Source organism: Wasmannia auropunctata, unplaced genomic scaffold, assembly GCF_000956235.1.
Source record: "Wasmannia auropunctata unplaced genomic scaffold, wasmannia.A_1.0 LD336053.1, whole genome shotgun sequence".
In the NCBI taxonomy this organism is placed as follows: domain Eukaryota; kingdom Metazoa; phylum Arthropoda; class Insecta; order Hymenoptera; family Formicidae; genus Wasmannia; species Wasmannia auropunctata.
The window spans coordinates 4,380,144-4,401,415 of NW_012026837.1; the positions used below are offsets into that span (position 1 = coordinate 4,380,144).

Genomic DNA, 21,272 nt, shown 5'->3' on the forward strand with positions numbered 1-21,272 from the left:
GAGCGAATTTTATATCCAGGAAATAACAGTCAATGATTCATTTCGTTACATTTATCGACGTTGAAACTTTATTTCGCCGATCATTATTATGTATAATAATATCCACGTCAGATTTCAAATTTCTCGTCAGATCTTTAACTAGACATTGATACAAGTGTATATCGTGTTGTGTATATATCGATGTTATTATATATCTGTATATAGAGATTCGAGCCTTGAATAAAGGTAACAAAACTAATAAATTATATACAGCTTACGCGAGTCGCAACAGAGAGAGTGTGTGTGTACGTGTATTACTCTTCGATATATATTGTAACAAATTATTCTCATTCGTATACGAGATGATCTCGTGAGTATCTCACCTTGCGAGATTACGCGTTCCCGAGTAATGCGATATGATGATCTGATATGATGACGAACGCGGCAGATGATCGTCGCGAGCCAAGTAACGCGTCTATTATTTGTGGGTGTATGTGTGTCTGTGTGTATGTGTATGTGTGTGTATATGTGATCACGCCTATATTATCTTATTGCGTCCCCCTGTACAATTCGCGCAGTCGCAGCTGCACTCTTGATCCCTCCGTGCGTTTAAGGGGCTTGCAAAGCGCAATATCGAACAATCTAAGAAAATCTATAAATGACAGTCTACGACGTCTACGTATACGACGATAAAGGGGAAAAAATTCTCAGCATCTTAATTTTTTGCATGCTCTGCTGTTGCTTGCAAACGACCGAACGGCTCCTCTTGAGCGATCGTTTCATGCACAGAAATAAATCCTCCATTAAGCTCCATTCATCTATCCATTCAATCGTTTCTCTCAAATTTAAATTCTTTCAAATTTAAATTCTCGGATGGAGATCGACGAGAAAAATCGGAAAATGTCTCGTTGGCAGAAACGTGAAGAACAATCGCTGAAGATAAAATTGAACCGGTCCGGTTGCGAACAAGAAGCCCAGAGGATTAAAATAGATCTAGCACTTGCAACGGCACTCGATGTCGCGCTAAAAATCGCGCCCGAGCATCGTCGTCTACCACCACTACGATGCTTAAGCGTCGCTTCCTCGGTTCCAACAATAATTTAAGATTACGGATTCAACAACGTTTACAGGACTTGTTACGCGTATATAGATATATACATGTACACATACATCATCGCATAAATAACAGTCGATCGAAAAAGCAAAGACGCGGCGAAACATTATTACAAAATATTAACAATCGTTGTTCGGCGGCGGGATAACGCGCCGCATGTCGCCCTCTTCCTCCACATGTTAGAATACAAGTTAATGCTACGGCGTAGTGTAGATTATTGCCTTGTTACAGAGTACAAAAAAAAAGGGAAAAATAGAGACGAAAAGGAAAGTCGTGTGTACGTGCGCGGGCGCGGACGAACGTGCGTACACACGCACGGGCACGTGCTACGCACGCGCTTCGTGCGTGCCGCGTTGACGTTCCGCGTGAGAGGAACGTGCGAGAGAAACGCGCCGGAATTACAAAAAGGACTGGCCCCGCACAAAGGTAACGATATGTGTCGATCGATCGATCGGCCCGATCGATGTCGACCGGTGTGGTCCATCCTGCCGTGGGCCCTCTTCTCCCCCTCCTCCCTCCAGAGTGTCTAATACGCCGGACTGGTGACGGCGGACACTTGTTTCGGCGTGTGCTGGCCCTGCGCCAACGCTCCGCTCTTCGCCGCTTTAAACTTCAGCCAAGCGTCGTAGCCGTACGCCACCATTGCGCAAAATCCGAAGAACTACACATAGATCTCAGTATTAAACAACAAAAAGTGTATCCGTTCGCCTACTACTACTTTGAGAATGATAAAAAAATGATTTAAATAGCAAAAAAATTTTTTTTATAAAGATTTGTATTTTTTTTAATATTCTTAATTTGTGCAATAATTTATATGTTTCTTTTCTACGAAAAAATTCGAATGTTTGTCGACATTTTTTTGACACTTGCGTTAACTAGAGCAGGATGTAAAAATGCAATTCAGAAGATATATATATATAAAAGAATTCTTACCGCAGCAACGCCGAAAGCCTCCGTGTAGCGCGCGTAATCGGCTGCGAGGGAAGCGGCCAGCAAGTAGAAAACGGTCCATATCGTGCAGAATATAAACTCCTGAAATTAAAATGCACTAGATTATAGCACTGCATAGACGGGCAGCTGTTTTCGAGCGAAGGCGTGGTTGAGTTCGTAAAACACGCAACCTGTCGACACGAGACAAGGCACGTCACGCTGCAAAGACGCGCCTACGTATGTAATGCCGTGTAACCCTGACGTTCTTAAAAGGTCAACCTGATTACGAACGATCTTTGGCCCAGCTTCGACTGCGACCGCCCTCATTATGTCGCTCGCGATCGATCGTTCACCCGTGAGCATAAAAGTCGGAGCTGACGGGTCGATTTTTTACATTCCTAAGCGCGTAGAAACTTTCTAGCCGGGGCTTTCACTCCCCCCTGCTCTTGTTACACGCGTGTACACGGCGATACTTATACCGGTGTTATCGAACACGACCTGTTCTCTATACACTGTCTACTTCCTCTTATTGGCGATTTATTTTAAGCGCGCGCCTTTGCGAGATAAAGGAGGCAGCCGATTAGCTCGGCGCGTTGCGAGAAAACGCGAGTGACTTACGATTTTAAGCCAGGGGATCCTAGCGAATTTCTCCACAATGTGGAACAGGTAGAGGACGAGCAGGATCCCCGTGAACCAGAAGCCGCCCATGGCCACGGTATTGAACCATCCTCCCCGGCTGTGGCTGCTGAATGTCGACACCGTTATGCATATAAATCCCAAGAGATTCAGTACCTGAAAGAGGAGACCCCGGGCGTGATTATCATTCATGAAAATTCTCCGTCGCGCAGCTGAGCAGGCACGCATTGTGCACAAATACAAAGCGCTACGCGGGGCTCTCCGGAGCCCGTCGTGAGAGAGATTTAAGAATCCATTATAGAGCCGAGTGACGCAACTGGCCTCATACCGGTCGGCCGTAATCTTAATTCACGGTAGACGTGCATTTTGTACACACAATGTAATACACTGCCGTTTACACGCTGCGTACATTTAACGCGCGCGGCCAAGCGCTTTTAATTTTCTATAGTTCTTGATAATCTCTCGACTAATTTAATATTTTCGTCTACACGAGCATCTAAATGTACTTAACAGAAAAGCTAAAATTTAAAGAATTTCACATCGCGTGATATAATATCTCTCACGTTGGACTTCAATAATTAACTTACGAGTCAGGATCTCTTATTAACGATACTGAGACCTGACCGAGCGGCTCACTTTCAAGCGACGATATTAGATCAAGCATTAAAAGCATTTCTCGCTTGACGAAATTACAGCGAAATTACACGGGCGAAGCGACGACGAGCGTGCACGTTTCGCGCAGAGAAACTCACCACTTGCACGATCTTCAGCATGCCAGGCAATGTCCTCGCATACGACGGATCGAACCGTATATTGGGCTGAGTCGTCGTGGTGGTGGTCGTCACGGTGGTCGTGGTGGTGTGCTGCCCCGGGAAACCTTGATCCATCGTCTCCGGTTACTTTAAAACTGTAACGCAACGATAACGACACCGTATAGTACACGCAACGCCAGGGTATAATCTCCGCACGGGCTCGGCGCGAGTCACCGCCGCCGCCACCTGATCCGATCCGATATACGCGTGCGAGTGCGACGGTGATTCTTCTTCGTAAGGGCGCGTCTCAAGTGGAACGGTCGACCGAGCATCGACCGAGCCGCGCGAATGCGAGGGGAATGAGGAAAAGATGGACCTTAAAATAAAGATTCGCCGGTGGCGTTTGTCAAACGCGCGCGCTCAGATCGCGGCAAAACGCGAAATGTCAAAACGTGTCGGAGGCGAATTCGCGATCGGCGAGTTTTTGAAGAGCGTTTTATCTCGTGCCTTCCCCCCCTCCCCCTGGAGATTTAATTTTCGGTAAATAAACCTCCACGAATAGACGTATCGATCTTTAATTAAAATTATTTGGCATCGGGAACTCGAGAGGAGTAAAGAGACCGCGCGAGAGTGAGTGGTATACATCTTTCAGAGTGGCCCACTCGAGATGCAAAATTATTTCTGCGAAGAGGCATCCGAGGGACGCGTTGCTTATGCAACTTCCACCGTCGGGGGATGCTGCTCCACGCGCGAATGTCGGAGAAAATAGCACACGCTCTGATATTTACTATCGTATCCAGCGCGTATTGATTGTGCCCAAACAACTTGCCGTCTGTTTATAATTAAACGAACTGCTCTGTATGACGCCGCGTATCTCGCTGCTATGCGTGCTACCTTCGTTATTTGCATCTAATCGATTCACGACTTCCTTTGCCGGGAACTATTACTCGTCCACTTCTGACAACGACAAATTGACACGGTCGGCTACTTCGCCGTGAAATCTTTTTTGCATTAATTAGATGTGCCGTCTACATCAAATGTTAAATTCTTATAAATAATATATATTAATTTATTATATGCGCGGCTATAGATTATTTTATACTGCACATACTCTTCATTATATATAATATTTTGCTAAATTTCTCAGAAGCCAAACTGATCGGTCATATTTGTATAAATTTCCTAATTTAATTTATGCAATATTTAAATTTGTTATCTTCTTTTTACATTTCTGGTTATAAAGTAGAATTTTTTAATTAAATTTTTACACGTTTTTTAATAACAATTTCAAAGCACATTTTACTTTATCTTTACATCTTATGTATTGATCCATTTACTTTTCGAAATGTTCGTCGCGCGATAATGCTATTATGTAATAAATTAATACATAAATCATATAGAAATCTGAAAGATTCAGCAGCACTACGTCAATCATCGATCGACTCGATGCCATACACACGAAGAAGGACACACGCATACTTCACCTGACACGTGATTCTTCCGCGCTTCCCGCAATTAACGCTCAATTAACGTCCTTCGTGAGATCACGCGCGGCGGGAGGGGGCAAGAGGGGGGGGGGGGACGCCCGCCAGTCGCGCCGGAGATATTGCATCCCGCGATCGACGCCGAGGGACGGGGAAAATGAAAACGCCATCGCGGATCGATTACGGGAGCTATCGTGCAGGCGTAAAAGGCGTAAACGCGTTTGCGTCGACGATAACGACGCGGATGACGGACGCGCGCGCGTCTGGTGACGGTCCACGAGAAGACACGCCGCTGAAATTATTTTCCGAAAATCGTTCCATCACGAAAGGATGTAACTAGACAAAGAGAGAGAGAGAGAAAGGATCACTCAAGATCTTTATTATTCCACTCGAGTGGCTTATATTGCTGAACGAAAAGGAACGGAACTCCTCGCGTGCAGCCTCATCCGCCGGAGAGCCTCATCTCGAAGAGATTCGGGATTCGGGTTAGAGACCGCCGCGGCGCGGCGTCTCGTTTATTGTGTCATTCGAGACGCGTGCCGCGGGAATTACTTAATCTCGCAGCGTGAGGTCATCCCGCCTCTGGAAATAGACGGTGACAGTTCGCGCGGCGAGCCGTGAGGCGCGCGAGGTGCGGCCGCGCACACGTGGTCGTTAAATCCTCCCACGACGCGGGTGGGGAAAAAAGATGGGGCGAGGACGCTTGTAAATTCATGCAACGCGGCAAAGCGCCGTGTGTTTTATCGAGCGCGTATAATACGCGCTCGTCCGTCATCCCCCGTTGATCCCTAAAAATCACCGCGGACTTATTGCACGCTACGCGTAATTACATAAATAAATTAACGTATCATTAATATCTTATCATATCATTATGATAAATAGACGACTTTTTAATAATTTGGTGTACACGCGGAATTTAATTCAAAGGACAAAATTTATTGAATACGTCGGGAATATTAAAGAGTTAAATTTGCAATTTATTATCCCTTAGCACGCAACGCGCAATTAAGTCATTTTATATCTTTCGCTTCTGGCATTGCATTATTGATGAGCCACATTCCATTTACGAATTCCATAATTCGTATTTCATCGATGATGAGTCCCGCTATATTGTTGTTCGTGCGTCACAGGCGTAACGCGAATTTCTTTTTGCCATTCATCGGGATAAAATTACAGTCGCGATTTATCAGCAATTTATCCAGCATGATGACGGAAACGGCGATCGATTCAACCGGCAGAATCGCCGCAGATTGCCTGCGGCGAAACTTCTAACTGTATAATTCGTTCTGCCTATACAGTTAATCCTCGGCGTAACCGGATTTTTTTGCTTGCGAAAAAAAAATTATTTCCAGTGAATGAAAAACTGTTTTGGAACATCGGTCTCCAGACTTAAAAAATTGAAGTTTTATTACATTTCCACGTATCGCACGGCGATACAGAGGTTTAATCGGCGATCAATCTAAGCGGCGTCTACGATGAGACTTAAGACTTAAGATTTAAGAAAATTGACCAGTCATAATCGATTATTCTTCTCACGTAAAATGAATAATCCACTATGATTGATCAATTTTCTTAAATCTCAAGTCTTAAGTCTCACTGTATAGACGCCGCTTTAAGCGGGGGGGCCTCGGTATCGAAGCATCCCAAGCGGGAATCGCGGCTCAGCGGGCCCCGGCTGTCTTGTGTCTCGCGGCTGCAGGGAGAGAGATATATATGTATCGGTAGGTGCCGCGGGGACGGAATGCACGCGTGAACGCACGCGTGTGGGTGGAGGACTAGTATATTATGTTGTCGCAACGAGATACCGGGATATCGAATCTAACGACGCGACCCACGCGGACGGGAGACGACGGGGGTTGGACGGACGCGACGCCATATCGGACGCCCCGAACTTCCAAAAAGATCTGCTCCGTTTCCACACAACGCTTGACTCGTATCGATCAGCCGAACTGTCAGAACTGTCCCGGGATTGTAATTGATTTAGGCGATTTAATTTGTCGGAATGACTTCTTACGACTTTAACAGCCAGAGCATTCATAATCCAATTTTATATTTAATATCGTTAATTTATCGTAATTTTATATTTATAACCGTCTCAAGTACTCGAGATGCTGTGGAGTTTTCGTTGGACCGGATAGTATCGTTGGGACTTGAAATAATTTAAAAAATTTAATATTAATAATAATTTTATATTGAAGTGCGAACGATATCATTATTATACAATACATGAAAATAAAAGTATTATAAAGAATTAAGGCAGAGACTTACAATTAGATCTATAACAAAGAATTATGAATGCCTGGGAGAGGTTTCTAACATCATCGACTGAATAATAGATAAGGTTATTTTGAAAATTAATCTAATATTTTCGCAAATAATATCTCGCGTTTATCTGGAGGCGGACTGTACGCGTCACGCCAGACTCACGCGTGCACGGGCGCGTAACGCAGAGTTTCCCCCAGGCTGCGATCGAAAACGGCAAAGTTGTAAACAAATGCGTAACGTCACGTTAGCGGCTTCTCCACTCGCGCGGCAAGCGAGACTCGCGCGGGGAGGGGAAGGGAGCCACGACCGCGTCCTCGTTCTCGGCGAATTCTCTCGCGGCACCAAAGTCGGCCGTGCGGAAAGCTGTCAACGCGCTAGTAATCTCGCTTCATTCATTACCGCTCGCGGCCGCGAGTCGCGAGGAGCTACGCCCCGCGCCGTTTCTCCCACGCTCGCGGGCCGAGATGAAAGCGGAGCGTAGACGACCGACCGTCTACGCGTTGAATTAGCGCGACTCTATCGACTCGGTACGTGCCGCGCCGCGCGTCGCCGCGCGTCCTCCCGCGGATCGACCCGCGGAGGGATCGTCGACGCTACGCGCCATCCGATCATCCGGAGCGCCGAGAACGGCGCGGCGGATCCGCGGCGATTTCGTCGCGTCACGGGGCGGATTCCCGCGGGCGCGCCGAGCGGCGCGAAGGCGACCGCGGAGCGGGCCGCGCCGAGCGGTGACTCTCGTGCAACGAACTTTTGTTTGTTACCTGTGTGTTCCACCTGTTACTGTTACTCCAACTCCGGCTCCTCTGTCCTTCCGCTCCGCCTGACTCGCTTAACTCCCCTTCGGCGAGTCGTCGCGACGACACTACACTTCCGCCTTCTTCTCCCCTTTCGGCCGAACACTCGATGCCAACGGAGAGCCGCAAACAACTCGGGGGCCCCGATCCACCGCGATCGTTCACTCGAATCTCCGCTCCGCGTCCCGGCGTGAGTCGCGGCGTTCCCCCCCTCCCCCCTCCTCCTTCTTCCTCCTTCGTTTGCTCCAGTCTCGGGATAACCGGCCGTGAAGTACGCGAAGACGAGACTCGCCGCGCGCTCGCGCCGAGTCTCGTGAGGGTGGGTTTTGCGAACGCGTTCGCAGGGAGATCGAAATGTGTTCCCCCCCCCCGAAAATGAGTCTCGGAACGCACGACGTCGCATTCACACCGCATGATTTCATCCTTTTGCGACGGAATCTATTTGTTCATTTTTCTTCCTTTTAATTAAATACGCCTACGTAATTATATACTTGTTTTTCTAAGTGCAAAAAAACTATGACGCAAATGCTAAGAAAAACTTTATGATTAAGATTATATAAATTATATTTGTTCGGATATAATTATTATTTAATTAGATAAAATTGTAAAATCACTTGGAATCCGATCTAAAATAATTTCAAACGTAAGATTGAAATGCGAATAACTCTTACCGTACATTTACTTTAAAATTACGGTACGATACGGGCGATTTGGTACCAGTTGCGAGCAGTTGCGAGTCTACATTTACTACGTCTATGAGCGCCATATGGGTAAACGTCATGGTCATGGTTAGTCCCGTTTGTTTCTCATAATCGAATTTCTTTTTACTTTTCATCTTCTTCGCGACATCCAATTGTACATCTCTCTCATTTTAAATGCAGGAAGTATCGTGTCAATAGTAGATCTACATCGTACACATAGAAGAACCTAAGTAGGCTAGGCAGGCACCTGGGTGCAAAGGACATCCATGGCACGCATAATGATACGGAGCAACGAGGTGGGGAGAGGGTCAACCAGTGGATGACGGAGCAGATTGCCTCGATTCTCCGTGGACAGCTGAGGAATTGAAGAGAGATTGGAAAGCAGTATCGGCCCCGCGAAACGCAGGTAGTGCACTTCTCTTCCTCGCCGAAGAGGTTAAGCCCAGTGCGATGATACTGGAGTGAAAGTCGACTGCCAAACAGTAAGAATCGAACTCTCGAGAGACGCGATGGCAACGGGCAAGCGACGCAGCATCCACACGTCGTCCGGAAACCCCGGCGCGTCCGGTTTTCCCGGCAGCGGGCTGCGGTCGAGCAGCCGGATGAACTTCCGGCCGAGCAACGCGCAGCAGGAGGACCGCGGCGGCACCCGACCGACCGCGGCGCCGAGCTCGATCGGCCTCGTCCTGGTCACGATGCTGCTGCACGTGTGCAAGAAGTCGCTGCTGTTCGACACCCGGCTCAAGGTGGCCCTCTACTGCGGCACGATATTCACGGTCTCCCTGATCGCGGACTTCGTCGCGATGCCGCGCACCTACTTCTCCAGATCCGACAACGTCCTGAATCAGTACTTCGTCAAGTGGGGCTGGGGCTGGCTGCTGTCCGTGATCGTGCCCTGGGTCGTCCTGACGGCGCACACCCTGGGCTGCGGCCGTCGGCCGATCCTGCTGAGGCACCTGACCCGCATCGTGTTCGCCACCGTCGCCTGGTTCGTCTGGACGAAGCTGTTCAATTACATCGAGACCAACTACGGCAGATGCCTGGGCACCCGCGACATGCAGATGCAGTCCAAGGCCAAGTGCCTGCAGTCGGGGAGATTCTGGAGCGGCCTCGATATATCCGGCCACACGTTCATCCTGATCTACTCGAGTCTAATCCTCGCCGAGGAGGGCTCCTCCCTCGTGGGGTGGGAGGGCATCAAGGATCTGGTAATGCGGGAGGAGCACACGCGGTCTGTGCCGACCGAGACCAGCACCGGTCCGTTGCGCAGTCTCTCCGACGGTGACTTGGAGTTCCTGAAGAAGGCGCACCGGGCTCTCACACCATATCTACGCGGCCTCTTCGTGGTGATGACGTTGCAGCAGCTGCTCTGGGACATCATGTTGGTGTCGACGATGCTCTACTATCACATCATGATCGAGAAGTTCCTGGGCGGCGTGGCCGCGGTCGTCACGTGGTACGTCACGTATCAGTGGTGGTACAAGCTGAATTCGGCTCCGCGGGCTCTTGCATCGCCGACGTCGCCGTCGTTCTGATCGGCATCCCCATAAACCTCGGCTGATTGGTGCCATTCAGCGTGCTGCGCCTCGCCCTGGCGCTGACCTCCGGATTCGTCTTCACCTCGTTGTATCTGAAGAGGCCGTCGCCGGGCGCTGGCAAGTGGTACGGGGTGCCACTTGCCAGCGCCCGGCGACGGCCTCTTCAGATACAACGAGGTGAAGACGAATCCGGAGGTCAGCGCCAGGGCGAGGCGCAGCACGCTGAATGGCACCAATCAGCCGAGGTTTATGGGGATGCCGATCAGAACGACGGCGACGTCGGCGATGCAAGAGCCCGCGGAGCCGAATTCGTCGCACAGACAAGCGGACCTCGACGTGTCCGCTACGAGGGGGTAAAAACATGTCGTCCTCGACGAAGCGTCGCTCACTCTCACATCTCGGGAACTCCTGTTCCCTTGTTGGATATTTGCAACGTTTGGTGATCGCGCAGCGTGGACCACAGGGACTGAGTATTTTGAGAATGTCCAGATAACGCTTATATAATGCCTTATTATGTTCCACGAAATTTCCAATTAAGAATCTTGACACTTAAAAACAATTATCATAACTCATCAATTGAATTGTATCGAGAAAATTTACGTAAAATGTACAGTATATATTTGAATAAGCATCTGGATATAGGGTCGATTTTTTTTCGAATGTAAGAATTATGTACATTTATATAAAATTTCGTTCGAAGGATATATGTAGATGCCTTCATTTGGCTCTCTACATGTACTTAAATAAAAGATTTCGACACACCCGCGCATGCATTGGGATATCATGGATTTAGTGCAATACAGCAGCAGCTAAGCTTGTCCAAATGGAGCAACCTCGTGCTTTTAATTTATATGCTTTTAAATTATTTCACATAGGATAATAAACAGGAGTGTGTGTGCCTGTTTTTTTGTTTCGGTTGTTGGATTGTTTTCAAGAGGAAAAGGAAAGACACATTTATTTAAAGTTTAAAATCGGTGTCTTCGATTCTGAGTTTTGTTTTGTAACTTACTATTTAATAAAGACTGTTGTTAACAAAGCGTCCGTTTTCCTTAAGTTAACAGGCTGTTTTACGACATGAAATTAACGTAGCGTTTATACGCTATGCTGTATTTATACACGGAAGGAAAGTACAAAATATATATATATATATATGGTATATATAGTTCTCATTATGAAATCTTTCTTCCTCGCGCGTAGTACAATCGTTGCATTTAAAGGAGTATTTCCCTCTTATTTTTAATTGTTTAATACCGCAGGTCACTAATCTTTACTGAACGTTTCTAATTCGATAATAACAAAAAAAAAGCCACGTTCTGAGTTGTATCATATAAGATGATAACATTTTGCTTTCCAAACGAAAAATTTTAGTGAAGATAAAAATTATTGTGATAACAAGACAAGTATATATATATAACTTGCAAAATTTGTTGTAATTAATTTTTTTTTTAATTACAGACTGAACTTGTCTGTTAATTAACGAAAAATGACAGTATCATGTATCTCTGATTACTGCTGGCTTTCGTATTAGCAAACTTCAACTTTACGAAAAATAATATCAATTTAGCAGCACTGCCTAAAATAATTGTAACAAAATGAGCTCTCTATCGCTGATTTTATACCTACGAGTTGCAGAATATTTCTCACATTTGGCAACATAGAGATCTTCGACAATCCACTCTACGGTGTTTAATACTTTGATGTTAGGAGTAAAAAATAAAGTAGAATAGACATTTGTACAGACACGACAATTTACATCGTTTAATATCACTTCCCCAACCTGCTTTCCGGTTTAGAAAAAAACCTTAACTCATCGTGTGATTGTAGAAACCTCTTACACGCATATATGCTAAACGGAATTCAATTAATCCACACTAGATATAATTAATTATGCATGTGCATTAAGATGCGAGATGTCGTCACAACGTTTTTCGGTATGCATAATGTATTTCTTATGTTTTACATTTTACATTTAAAAGTAATCCCGAGTGTTATTTTAAAACAAAATCACGGCGAGACTGTACAGTATCAATCATTACACGTTCAAGCGTTTCCTATCTAAGAAAAAGAGAAGTCTAGCGAAGAAATAAAGTGTAAATAATGGGATTCGACCCTGTATTGTAAAAATGAGAACATATCTTTGCTTATATGGACCATCACAATCTAACAGGCCTCACACTTTCGTTATTTCGTGATGGTGATGGCAGCTAATTATACAGTGTACTTAGATAACATTTAATACATACGTATTTATCCGCACTCGCGAACAGAGACTGAATACAGAGATAATTTCGCAGCTGTATATCGATATTGCGTAGATATTTCTATTTTTCAATTGTAAAAATGTTCAATTGAGATCAATATAAAATTGTTTGAGAGTTTCATAACATCGCAGTACGTACGCAATTTTAGTACCATATTATACTGGTATTACGTAATTATATTATTGACGTATTATAAAATCATATGGTATTTTTGATGAATTTTACAAACGTTACAAAAAAAAGATGCGAGAAAATTCGGAACTTCGTAATTAATTACAAGTATAGCATTATCTTTCAAAAATTGATAATCTACAGGGTGGATACTAAATAATGTAAAAAATTTCAAAGGATAATTCCTCATCCCAAATTCAAGACAAAAACTTCATGTAACCATATCGAAAACGACTTACAAGTACAGTGCCGAGCGCTATATACCCTTGCAAGAAGGTTGAAGGCGCTATAATCCACCAGCCGGTGGAATAAAAGGGGAAAAAAGGCTTACAAGTAAACCTACCTGACTGTAATTTTCCGATTTCTTTAAAAATTGACATAAATGTAGAACTATGAAAAATATTTTACTAATATTTTTCCCCATTTGCTCATATGCGGTTTTAACAATTTCAATTATTTAAGCTTCATCAAAATAACACGAGTAGTTTCTGAAATTTTTAGAAAAAAAAAAGCGAAATTTTTCCTTCAACTTTGACACTCTATCCTTGAAACTTAAGCCATTTCGAGCACGTAGTCATATAAAATTTTCGTCTTGAAATTTATGTGAGGAATGATCCCCTGAAATCTTTTACATTATTTACTATCCACCTTGTATAATTTCGGTAAGATATTTCTATCTAGATTCTTTCGTTTCATCGCAAAAACGCTTTTGAATGAGCTTCGATATTGAGGTGAAAAATCTAAATTGTATAATTTATCTATATGAATAACTGTATAATTTGACAATGCTAGTATTATCGAAAAGCTATCAATATATCGATATACATATGTCGGAATTTATACCATCAAGTTTCTTCGGTTCGTATATATGTATATGTATATTTGTTATACCGTTTTCAATCTCTGTTCACGAAGGGTGTAACGTTGTCATCAATCGGATTCGGATTTAAACCTTCGACCTTTTACGCGCAATCGCATCTTCCACGGCCTTCAGTTGCTTCAACAACTCCTCGCGCCGCGAATTCGCCTTCTTGGTGGCCTTGGCCACCGCCTTGTCGTCGATCAACGGCGGTGACTCGATACCCCGCTTTTTACCTGCGATAAGTGCACTACGGTCGATCTTCTTCACCGCCGTGGTGTTGCTCGTGGGCTTCAGCGTTAGCTTGATCTGCTGCTTCGCGCCGCTCAGCTTCAGAGCGTCGATGCCCTTGGAATCTTTGCGCGGCAACGGCGGCGTCGAACCCTTTCTTCTACGCGCCTCGCTCGAGGACGACGAGTAACTCGATTCGCTCGAGTCGCTGCTACTTCCGCTGCTCTCCGATCCGGAACTGCTGTGGGACGATCTGAAATGTATTTTTTTCTCTCTCTCCTTTCTCTCTATCTTTACGCAAAATTAATAAATACAAACCAAGAAATACTCTAGAAAATTAGATTAATCAAATGAGTTTATAAATACTAATAAATATTAATATTTAATTTTGTTATATCATAAAAATAACTTTTTCAAGCAGAATTAAACACGTGTCAGAATTAGTAAGAATCTCAAAAAAGAATTAGTAAGAATCTCAAGGAAAAAATATATAAATAAATAAATAAAATGGAGAATTCCTTGAAGTTACATCTCTTACACTCATATAGGATTTCATCTTAACTACTTGACTAATTTGAAAGTCATCTCTTTTTACCTAGAACGAGAACGACTTTTAATGATCTTAGCCACAGCAGCCGCAGCCAAAGCAGCCTTTTGCTCCCTGGCTTTTTCATGATGACGATGAGACGATAGTAGTGGACTTGGAGCAGGTGGATTCAGTCCGGCCCGTCGATGCAGCGTACCCGTCGTCGGGGAAATAGAGCCTTTGGGTGGACGGGGAGAGGGAGCGGGAGGATTCATTAGCATGGCACCACGCTGAGGCGTGGCCGCGGGAACGGGGGGATTGTTCGGGGGTGGTGAGGTGAGGACAGCGGATTTGCTTTTGCCAGCGGAGCGGGTTCTAGACGGAGGGGAGGGTGAACGAGACCTGGATAGGGAGTCGTAAGAACTGTAGCTAGAACGACTGGAGCTACGGCTAGAACTAAAAAGACGAGACTCTCCTATATGTTTCTATATATAACACAAAGTAGCACGAGAGAGACATTCGATTCGAAAATAAATGCACACAATTCTCTTTCGACTAACGTACTGTCTTCGTTTTCTCTCTTTCTTCATGCGAGAAGTATTATCGAATGTATACTCTCAAGTAAGTCAACTCCAGATCTTCCTGGGAATTTCTATATATAAAGCGAGACTCTTTTGTGAGATTCTAACGTGATCAAGTCGCAAGGCGAGTACGAGTAATACCTCGTTGACGAATACGAAGATCCGGAGGAGTAAGACTGCCGACGAGGCTGCCGGCGGGACGAGGTGTTGCGGCGTATAGCGCTCGGGGACTTTCGCCGCATCCACGGGTCCGCCCATTCGTCGCCTCTGCTCCTCTCGGCCGGGGGCGGCTCTTCCTCCCGCCAAGGTTTCGTCGGCGGGATACGCTCCACGATGACCTCCCGCGACGGCCGCTTGTGCTTCTTCTCGTACTTCTCGTAGTAGTCGCGTTCCCTCTCGCGCTCGCGATCCCGTTCCCTCTCGCGATCGCGGCTGTGCGGTGGCGGGGAGACCGAGTGCGCGCCGCGAGGAACCGCGTGATAGTCGAAACGTTCCCGATACTCGCGCGACTCTTTGTAGTGCACCCGCCTGTAAGATTAAAGTAACAAAAATGGGTTTGATTGCGAAGCATTGCGGCAGGATTGATTGAACATGTACAACAGAGAAATAATTTTCTTTTTAGAAACATGGCTCGGCCACGTACGATTGTTTCGTTGTCTCACCTGTAATAATCGGTTGACGCGGACGGAGGAGGAGGAGGAGGAGGAGGAGGATAATAACCTTCGGGCTCCTCAACGTATCTCTCAGGCGTAAGTCTAGTTGAAGACGATACCCTGCGCGGTGCTTCCCGTTGCGAAGGCCATCTCTCGACCGGCGGCTCGGGACTGGCCGCTCTCACATAGTAGCCCGCCTCCCTGTCAAGCTCGTCCTGTCCTAAACTCAAGTTCATTTTTTTCTCCTCGAAATCCATGTCCGACTCCTTGCGTTTATTGGCCTTGCGCATCATCTAGATCGATCGGGCGAGAAAGTGTCTCCTTTGAAACTCGATTTGTGTAAATTTTGTGGAAAAATCGATATATCATGCGAACGCGACGATGCATGAGGTCTGTTTTTTATAGTTGAACCGGCTACACTAGTTCAGAGTTTATCTTTCTTCTTCCAATGCAGAAAGAGAAAGATAAACTGTGAACTAGTGCAGCAGTTCAGCTATAAAAAAAACAGACCGATGGAGTGCCAAATGCACCTAGAATATCTCTCGCGCGCGACTTACTTCCTTGGCGTGGCGTAGACCGCGTTCCCAGGCAGACTCGGTCGGCGTCTCCTCCACCTTGGGTGCGTGTGCGGGAGCACCGTAGCCGGGCAACGACGATCGCATACTCGGTCTGTCGATGTGCGATCTATACTCGTGTGGCGCGGCAGCGTGCGGCGGGTACGCCATAGGCCTCACCATATCGAACATAGTGTAGTTACCTTTGTCCGTCACGCCTGGATGCAAAAATCTACAGCTAACGCCCCACGTACATTGACCTCGGCTATAGAAGCGGCACACCGGCCGCGGCTCGGTCTCCTCCGGCCGTGCGTCGTCTCCGTCGCTAAGCTCCCCTTCCTCCAACTCGGACTCCTCTTTCTCACCCTCCTCCCCTTCTTCCTTATCGTTTAGCTCACCAGATTCCTTCGACTTCGCTTTATCCTTGTCTTTATCTTTGTCTTTGCCATCCTTCTCCGTACTCTCTTTAGTCTCTTTCCCGGCAGGCGCCTCAGTTTCACCTGTAATTTTATCAGTTACAGTAAATGCAATTTTTTTTTTAGATACATCTCATTTGAAGAAACATTTATGGAATTATATTAATTACGCGGAGTTTTTTTTTAATTTACCCTGAAAATCAGGTTAATCGTGGGGCAACAGTATCTCGACAAATTTTATTGTGCACTACAATAAATTTGTTGTAATATGTATTTTTAAAAATTGTAAAAATCACATAAAATTCGTCGAAATACCATGTTGTCCTACGATTAACATGATTTTCAGAGTAAATTTTAAAATAAAATTCTCTCCATGTATTAATTGTATATCTTAAAATTATATATTATAGAATTATATTAATATATATATATATATATAATTAATATATTATATATATATTAATATAATTAATACACGGAAAATTTTATTTTAAAATTTATATATATACAATTTCAATAAAGATTTGAAATTCATAATGTATTAACTACCTTCATCACGTTCGTCTTTCCATTGACCGTCGGCTTCAAAGTCTAATTGCTCGCTTTCCTCTGTCAAGCCAACTGTTGCACTTTTGTCTTCCTTTTCCATATTTTCCTCGTCATTAACGATTTCCTGTTTGACATTCTGTTCTTGAGCCTTCTCTATTTCTGCGTTCTGTTCGGTGGATTCTTCAGCGCCGTCTATGCTCTCAAGGTCCGACACGTCCGACAAATCCTCGCCATGGGTCATCGGTGTGGGCTTAGACTTAGACACGGGCTCCGGCTCGTCCTCGATGTCGCCATCCGAGATTTGCTCGCCGTCCAACTCGTTGTACGACCCGTTCTTCTCCTCGTCGGGGGACCGAGGGCCCGAATGCGCCGGTGACGGTTTATCCGACTCCTGATCGTCCATAGGGGACGCCGGGCCGGATTTGAACGACTTCGGCGAGCTCCTGCCCGATATTAGGGACTTCACGGAACTCGGGCCTGATCTGGGCGACTTTGGTGAACTTTGCCTGGACTCGCTGTTCTTGAACGAGTACGATTTCAACGAGTTGTCGGCGGATCTCTGCATATCCGCTTCGAGGTCGGACGCCTTCGACTCGACGTCCTCGAAGCGCATAGACTTGGAGTCGTTCGAGGGCGAGAGGCACGAGCCGTTGTCCTGTACGGGCGATCGCGACATACTCCGGTCCGATCGGAGTGGTGAATCGAGGGAGTTGTTGCCCGAATGATAGGACTTCGGCGAGTCGTCGTCGTCGTCGTTCGGCTGATATGTCGGCGACGCCGGCGTCGGACGATATGCTGGCGAGACGGGTGACGGCGACAGGGGCGGTGGAGATTTCGACAAGCTGCGAATCGACCGCGGTGAGCCGCCCTCCTCGCTGGGGGACATTATCCCGGAGTGCTGCGACTTCGGCGACAACGGGGTGGAGCGCGGCGACTTGGACTCGCCGCCCGGGGACAACGGCGGCGACCGGGGTGACTTCCCGCCGGAGAAGATGGAACTCGCGGCGGACTTTCGCCGCTCCGATCCGGAGGAGTGATGCGAGTAGCGCGACGACGTCACCTCGTCCCCGGTCGACGTGAGCCGATTCCTGCCCTCGTCATAACCCTCTGACGAAGTACTGTCTGTACCAGAGTCGGACATGTCGAACTCTCTTTCGATTTCAGCCTGTAAAATCAATATGGCACTCGTTAGAGGGGTGGCGAACGATTTTAAACGGACGGGAACGGGAATGTTTTTTGATTTAGATTATTTAAAAAAATGTAACCCATTCCAATCTCTCTCTTTCACTCTCTTACTTGGTAAGTTAACTTTTTTTTTTCTTTTAGGCCGACCGAATGTAGCAACTGAGTAATCTGCATCAGTAGCATCACACAGCTTACCTGTGTCAATCAGAGCCTGTGAGGTATTCGCTCTTGATGGCACAACGCGCGCGATCCATATCGTGTCGAACATACTTTCTTTTGTATCACAAACTTTCGACTTTCTTTCTCTCTTTCTTTACTCGAGAAACTCTTTTTTTTTTATACTTTATTACTTAAACTGAACTTTTTGCTTGCGGATCACATGTGGGGATACATACTGTTTCTTTTTTTTTTTATATATATCTTTTCGAACGGACTTCTCTTGCGCGGAACTTTTTTACGGTGTCGTTTTAAACTTTTCAACTTGCAACACAACACAAACTAAGGAAGTACCGATATAAACCACGCGAACCGTTTTACTTTTTGTACTGCACTAGCGAAACTATAGCGAACGAACTTTTAACCTGAAAGAATATTTTTTGGGCCTATGGTGAAGAGAAAGAAAAAGGGGGAAGGGACCAGGGGGGGGAGGGAGGGAGGGACGAGCTGAACGACGAAAATATGAAGAAAGCTTTAATAATAATGGCACAGCTAAGTGACTTCACATTAATGATCGTTTTTTTTTGTTTTTTTTTTGGCAAAATGTAATTCGATTGACAATTCATCGTAACAATCGTAACACGTCAGTGCGAACTCACGTTGCCTTCTAAAAAGGCGACTACCTCGCGAATGAACAATATTAGACGTACCACACAAGGTTTCTCTTTTCGTCCAGAATTAAACTTTGCCATTGCGGTGATTCCGATGACGTTTATCAGGAGCGCTAATTCTTGCTAGTCTTAAAAAAAATATAAAAAAAAAATTCGTACTGTGCGCACGTGTTGTAAAACGTCAAGGGATCCGCAGTGTCGGTTGCAGTAGCAATGCTCGATTGACAGCGGGAGGGCAGCGGAGGAGTGACTTCCAGTTTTTCCAAAATTAAACAGATCTCACGTACATACAGCGTATGCAGGATTATCTCTCACCACCGTGTGTCTTATCTTCCTTTTCAAGCTTTATATCCGTTATTTTGTTTACAAGGAGATAAAAGGCATCTGCAGTCAAGTTGTGACGCCTGGAGGCCTCCTCCTCCTTCTTCTCCCAGGGAACACACACTCATCTCGCTTTGTCGCATGCCAGCGCGGATGCACGGCGTTTGCGTTATCTCTTCTCGCGAGGAGAGCGATAGAAGGTTAAGTAAGAAGACCACTGCAATCGAGACTGCGGAGGAACACGCGTGGGTGCGGGTGTACGTACGTACGAGCGGTGTCAGGGATGTGGCGATCGGTTTTGCGGGGAGGGGTGGAGAGCGGGGGAGGGGGGAGAGGGAGGAAGAGGGAAAATGGGGAGGATGGCGATAAACAAGGTCGGCGCCGTTATCGTTTCCGCGTCCTGCCCGCGGGTGAACGGGAACGTCGGCGGGAGCGTCTTACCTTTGGAGTACGCGCGGTACTGCGAGGCGGCGCGCCTCGCCGGAGACTCGAGACTCTTTTAACGAGGCTCCCAAGGCGGCCCGGCGTCACCCGCGATGCTGAAGTAACTTGAGGAAGTTACTCTCGGTCGCCAAGCGCGACGAGAGACGGGGACTCCGGCCGGACTCGCGTCCTCCACGACGGACGGCGCTCACACACACACGCGGAACGCTCTGGCACCCCCCGGGTCCGTCGTCGCGAGAGAAACACCGTCTCCGGGATCCCCTCGCTCTCTCTGGATCCCCGTCACGCTGATGAGCACTCCTCTGTGCCGTCAGGAGTGCCGTCACGAGGAGAACAAAGCACAAACGTTCGAGAGGGAGAGTGAGAGAGCCAAAGCCAAGGGAAATTGTGCACGTCCGTGTCCGTCCGTTTTCACGCGACCGTGGGTTTGATCGGGATCGCTAGATGAGCGTGCGCGCAGAGACGCGCTTGTCCACGAATGGACAGGTGTCCGAGAATCGACCAATCGGGTGCTCGGCGGTCGGATTCTCATTGGCGTACGCAAAGATCTGACGAGAGAGGCTGTGCGGTGGTTTTTGGCAATTTTATGGAAGTCACCGTGGCTGTTTAGAGTGTTTAGCAATTGCTAAAATGCCTGACATGTAAACAATTATCCAATAATATGCATTAATAAAAAGAAATATAATAATAAATTATAATACTCATTTTATGATCTATTATTAGATCAATGCTTTTTAGATATTTATATATTATACTAATAATTATTATATACATATACTTATATACATACATATAATATTTACAACTCGCGCAGGCAAATAGTTATAAATTTTATTTAAAACTGCATTTTTATCAAATACACCATTCGTGTTTGATTGTCCATAAAGATAATAACAGTAGAAAAAAAATTGTAATTTTGCAGCAATATATATATACGATATTATAGCATAATAAGTTTTGTAATTACTTATAAAGCATTTGTATAATAAAAAAATTATGATTTTTAATAATGCACTAATTTAAATAAATATATTTAATGGGACGGCACCCTGATATATACTGTGGCAGAGAGAAGCGTGAGAGAGGCCACGCTGGCTTTTTGGGTGAACCGACGATTCTCCTTAGAGTTCCTCAAGGAACTCTAATTCTCCTCCGTACACTAGCGCTCCACGTCCACGTTTTCAAAAAAGGAACTACGTACTACATCTATCTTATACCATTGTCGATCAAATCATAGCATTAGAACGTGGTTCGTGTCCGTGCTAATCGTGTATTATATATACATGCCACATCCTTCTTTCTTTTACTTTTTATTTCTCGCAAAACTTCATATTACATAAATTATAATTGAATTATAATTATAATAACTTCGTGAAAAAATAATCGTAAAACAATCTTCCTGAACTCATTTTAAAGGGCCAAGCCTCCTGATTTCCAGAATTGATTTTCCTCAATAATGATTTTACACTAAGAAATGAGGTATGGAAAAAAAAGAGGATTT

At 45.7% G+C, this 21,272-nt stretch overlaps 3 protein-coding genes across 3 annotated transcripts; 1 reads left to right on the plus strand and 2 right to left on the minus strand.

Annotated features, from left to right (window-relative positions):
• Window positions 1-45: 45 nt before the first annotated feature.
• LOC105451168 (CKLF-like MARVEL transmembrane domain-containing protein 4) lies at window positions 46-8,158 on the minus strand. The gene is made up of 5 exons (XM_011691450.1): window positions 7,922-8,158; window positions 3,412-3,566; window positions 2,642-2,815; window positions 2,027-2,125; window positions 46-1,754 (listed from the first exon to the last, which is right to left on the minus strand). Exons 2-5 carry the CDS (start codon window positions 3,544-3,546, stop codon window positions 1,620-1,622), a joined length of 543 nt encoding a protein of 180 aa, XP_011689752.1. The 5' UTR covers window positions 3,547-3,566; window positions 7,922-8,158; the 3' UTR covers window positions 46-1,619.
• Window positions 8,159-8,367: 209 nt separating this feature from the next.
• LOC105451169 (FIT family protein CG10671) lies at window positions 8,368-11,941 on the plus strand. Its single transcript, XM_011691451.1, has 3 exons — window positions 8,368-8,742; window positions 8,836-10,143; window positions 10,321-11,941. Exons 2-3 carry the CDS (start codon window positions 9,165-9,167, stop codon window positions 10,548-10,550), a joined length of 1,209 nt encoding a protein of 402 aa, XP_011689753.1. The 5' UTR covers window positions 8,368-8,742; window positions 8,836-9,164; the 3' UTR covers window positions 10,551-11,941.
• A 796-nt stretch (window positions 11,942-12,737) lies between these two features.
• On the minus strand, window positions 12,738-20,199 carry LOC105451170 (zinc finger CCCH domain-containing protein 18-like). The gene is made up of 8 exons (XM_011691452.1): window positions 19,769-20,199; window positions 18,375-18,760; window positions 16,995-18,159; window positions 16,033-16,529; window positions 15,485-15,768; window positions 14,964-15,350; window positions 14,311-14,697; window positions 12,738-13,968 (listed from the first exon to the last, which is right to left on the minus strand). The coding sequence occupies exons 3-8, from the start codon at window positions 18,133-18,135 to the stop codon at window positions 13,572-13,574; spliced, it is 3,093 nt and encodes a 1,030-aa protein (XP_011689754.1). The 5' UTR covers window positions 18,136-18,159; window positions 18,375-18,760; window positions 19,769-20,199; the 3' UTR covers window positions 12,738-13,571.
• Window positions 20,200-21,272: the final 1,073 nt, after the last annotated feature.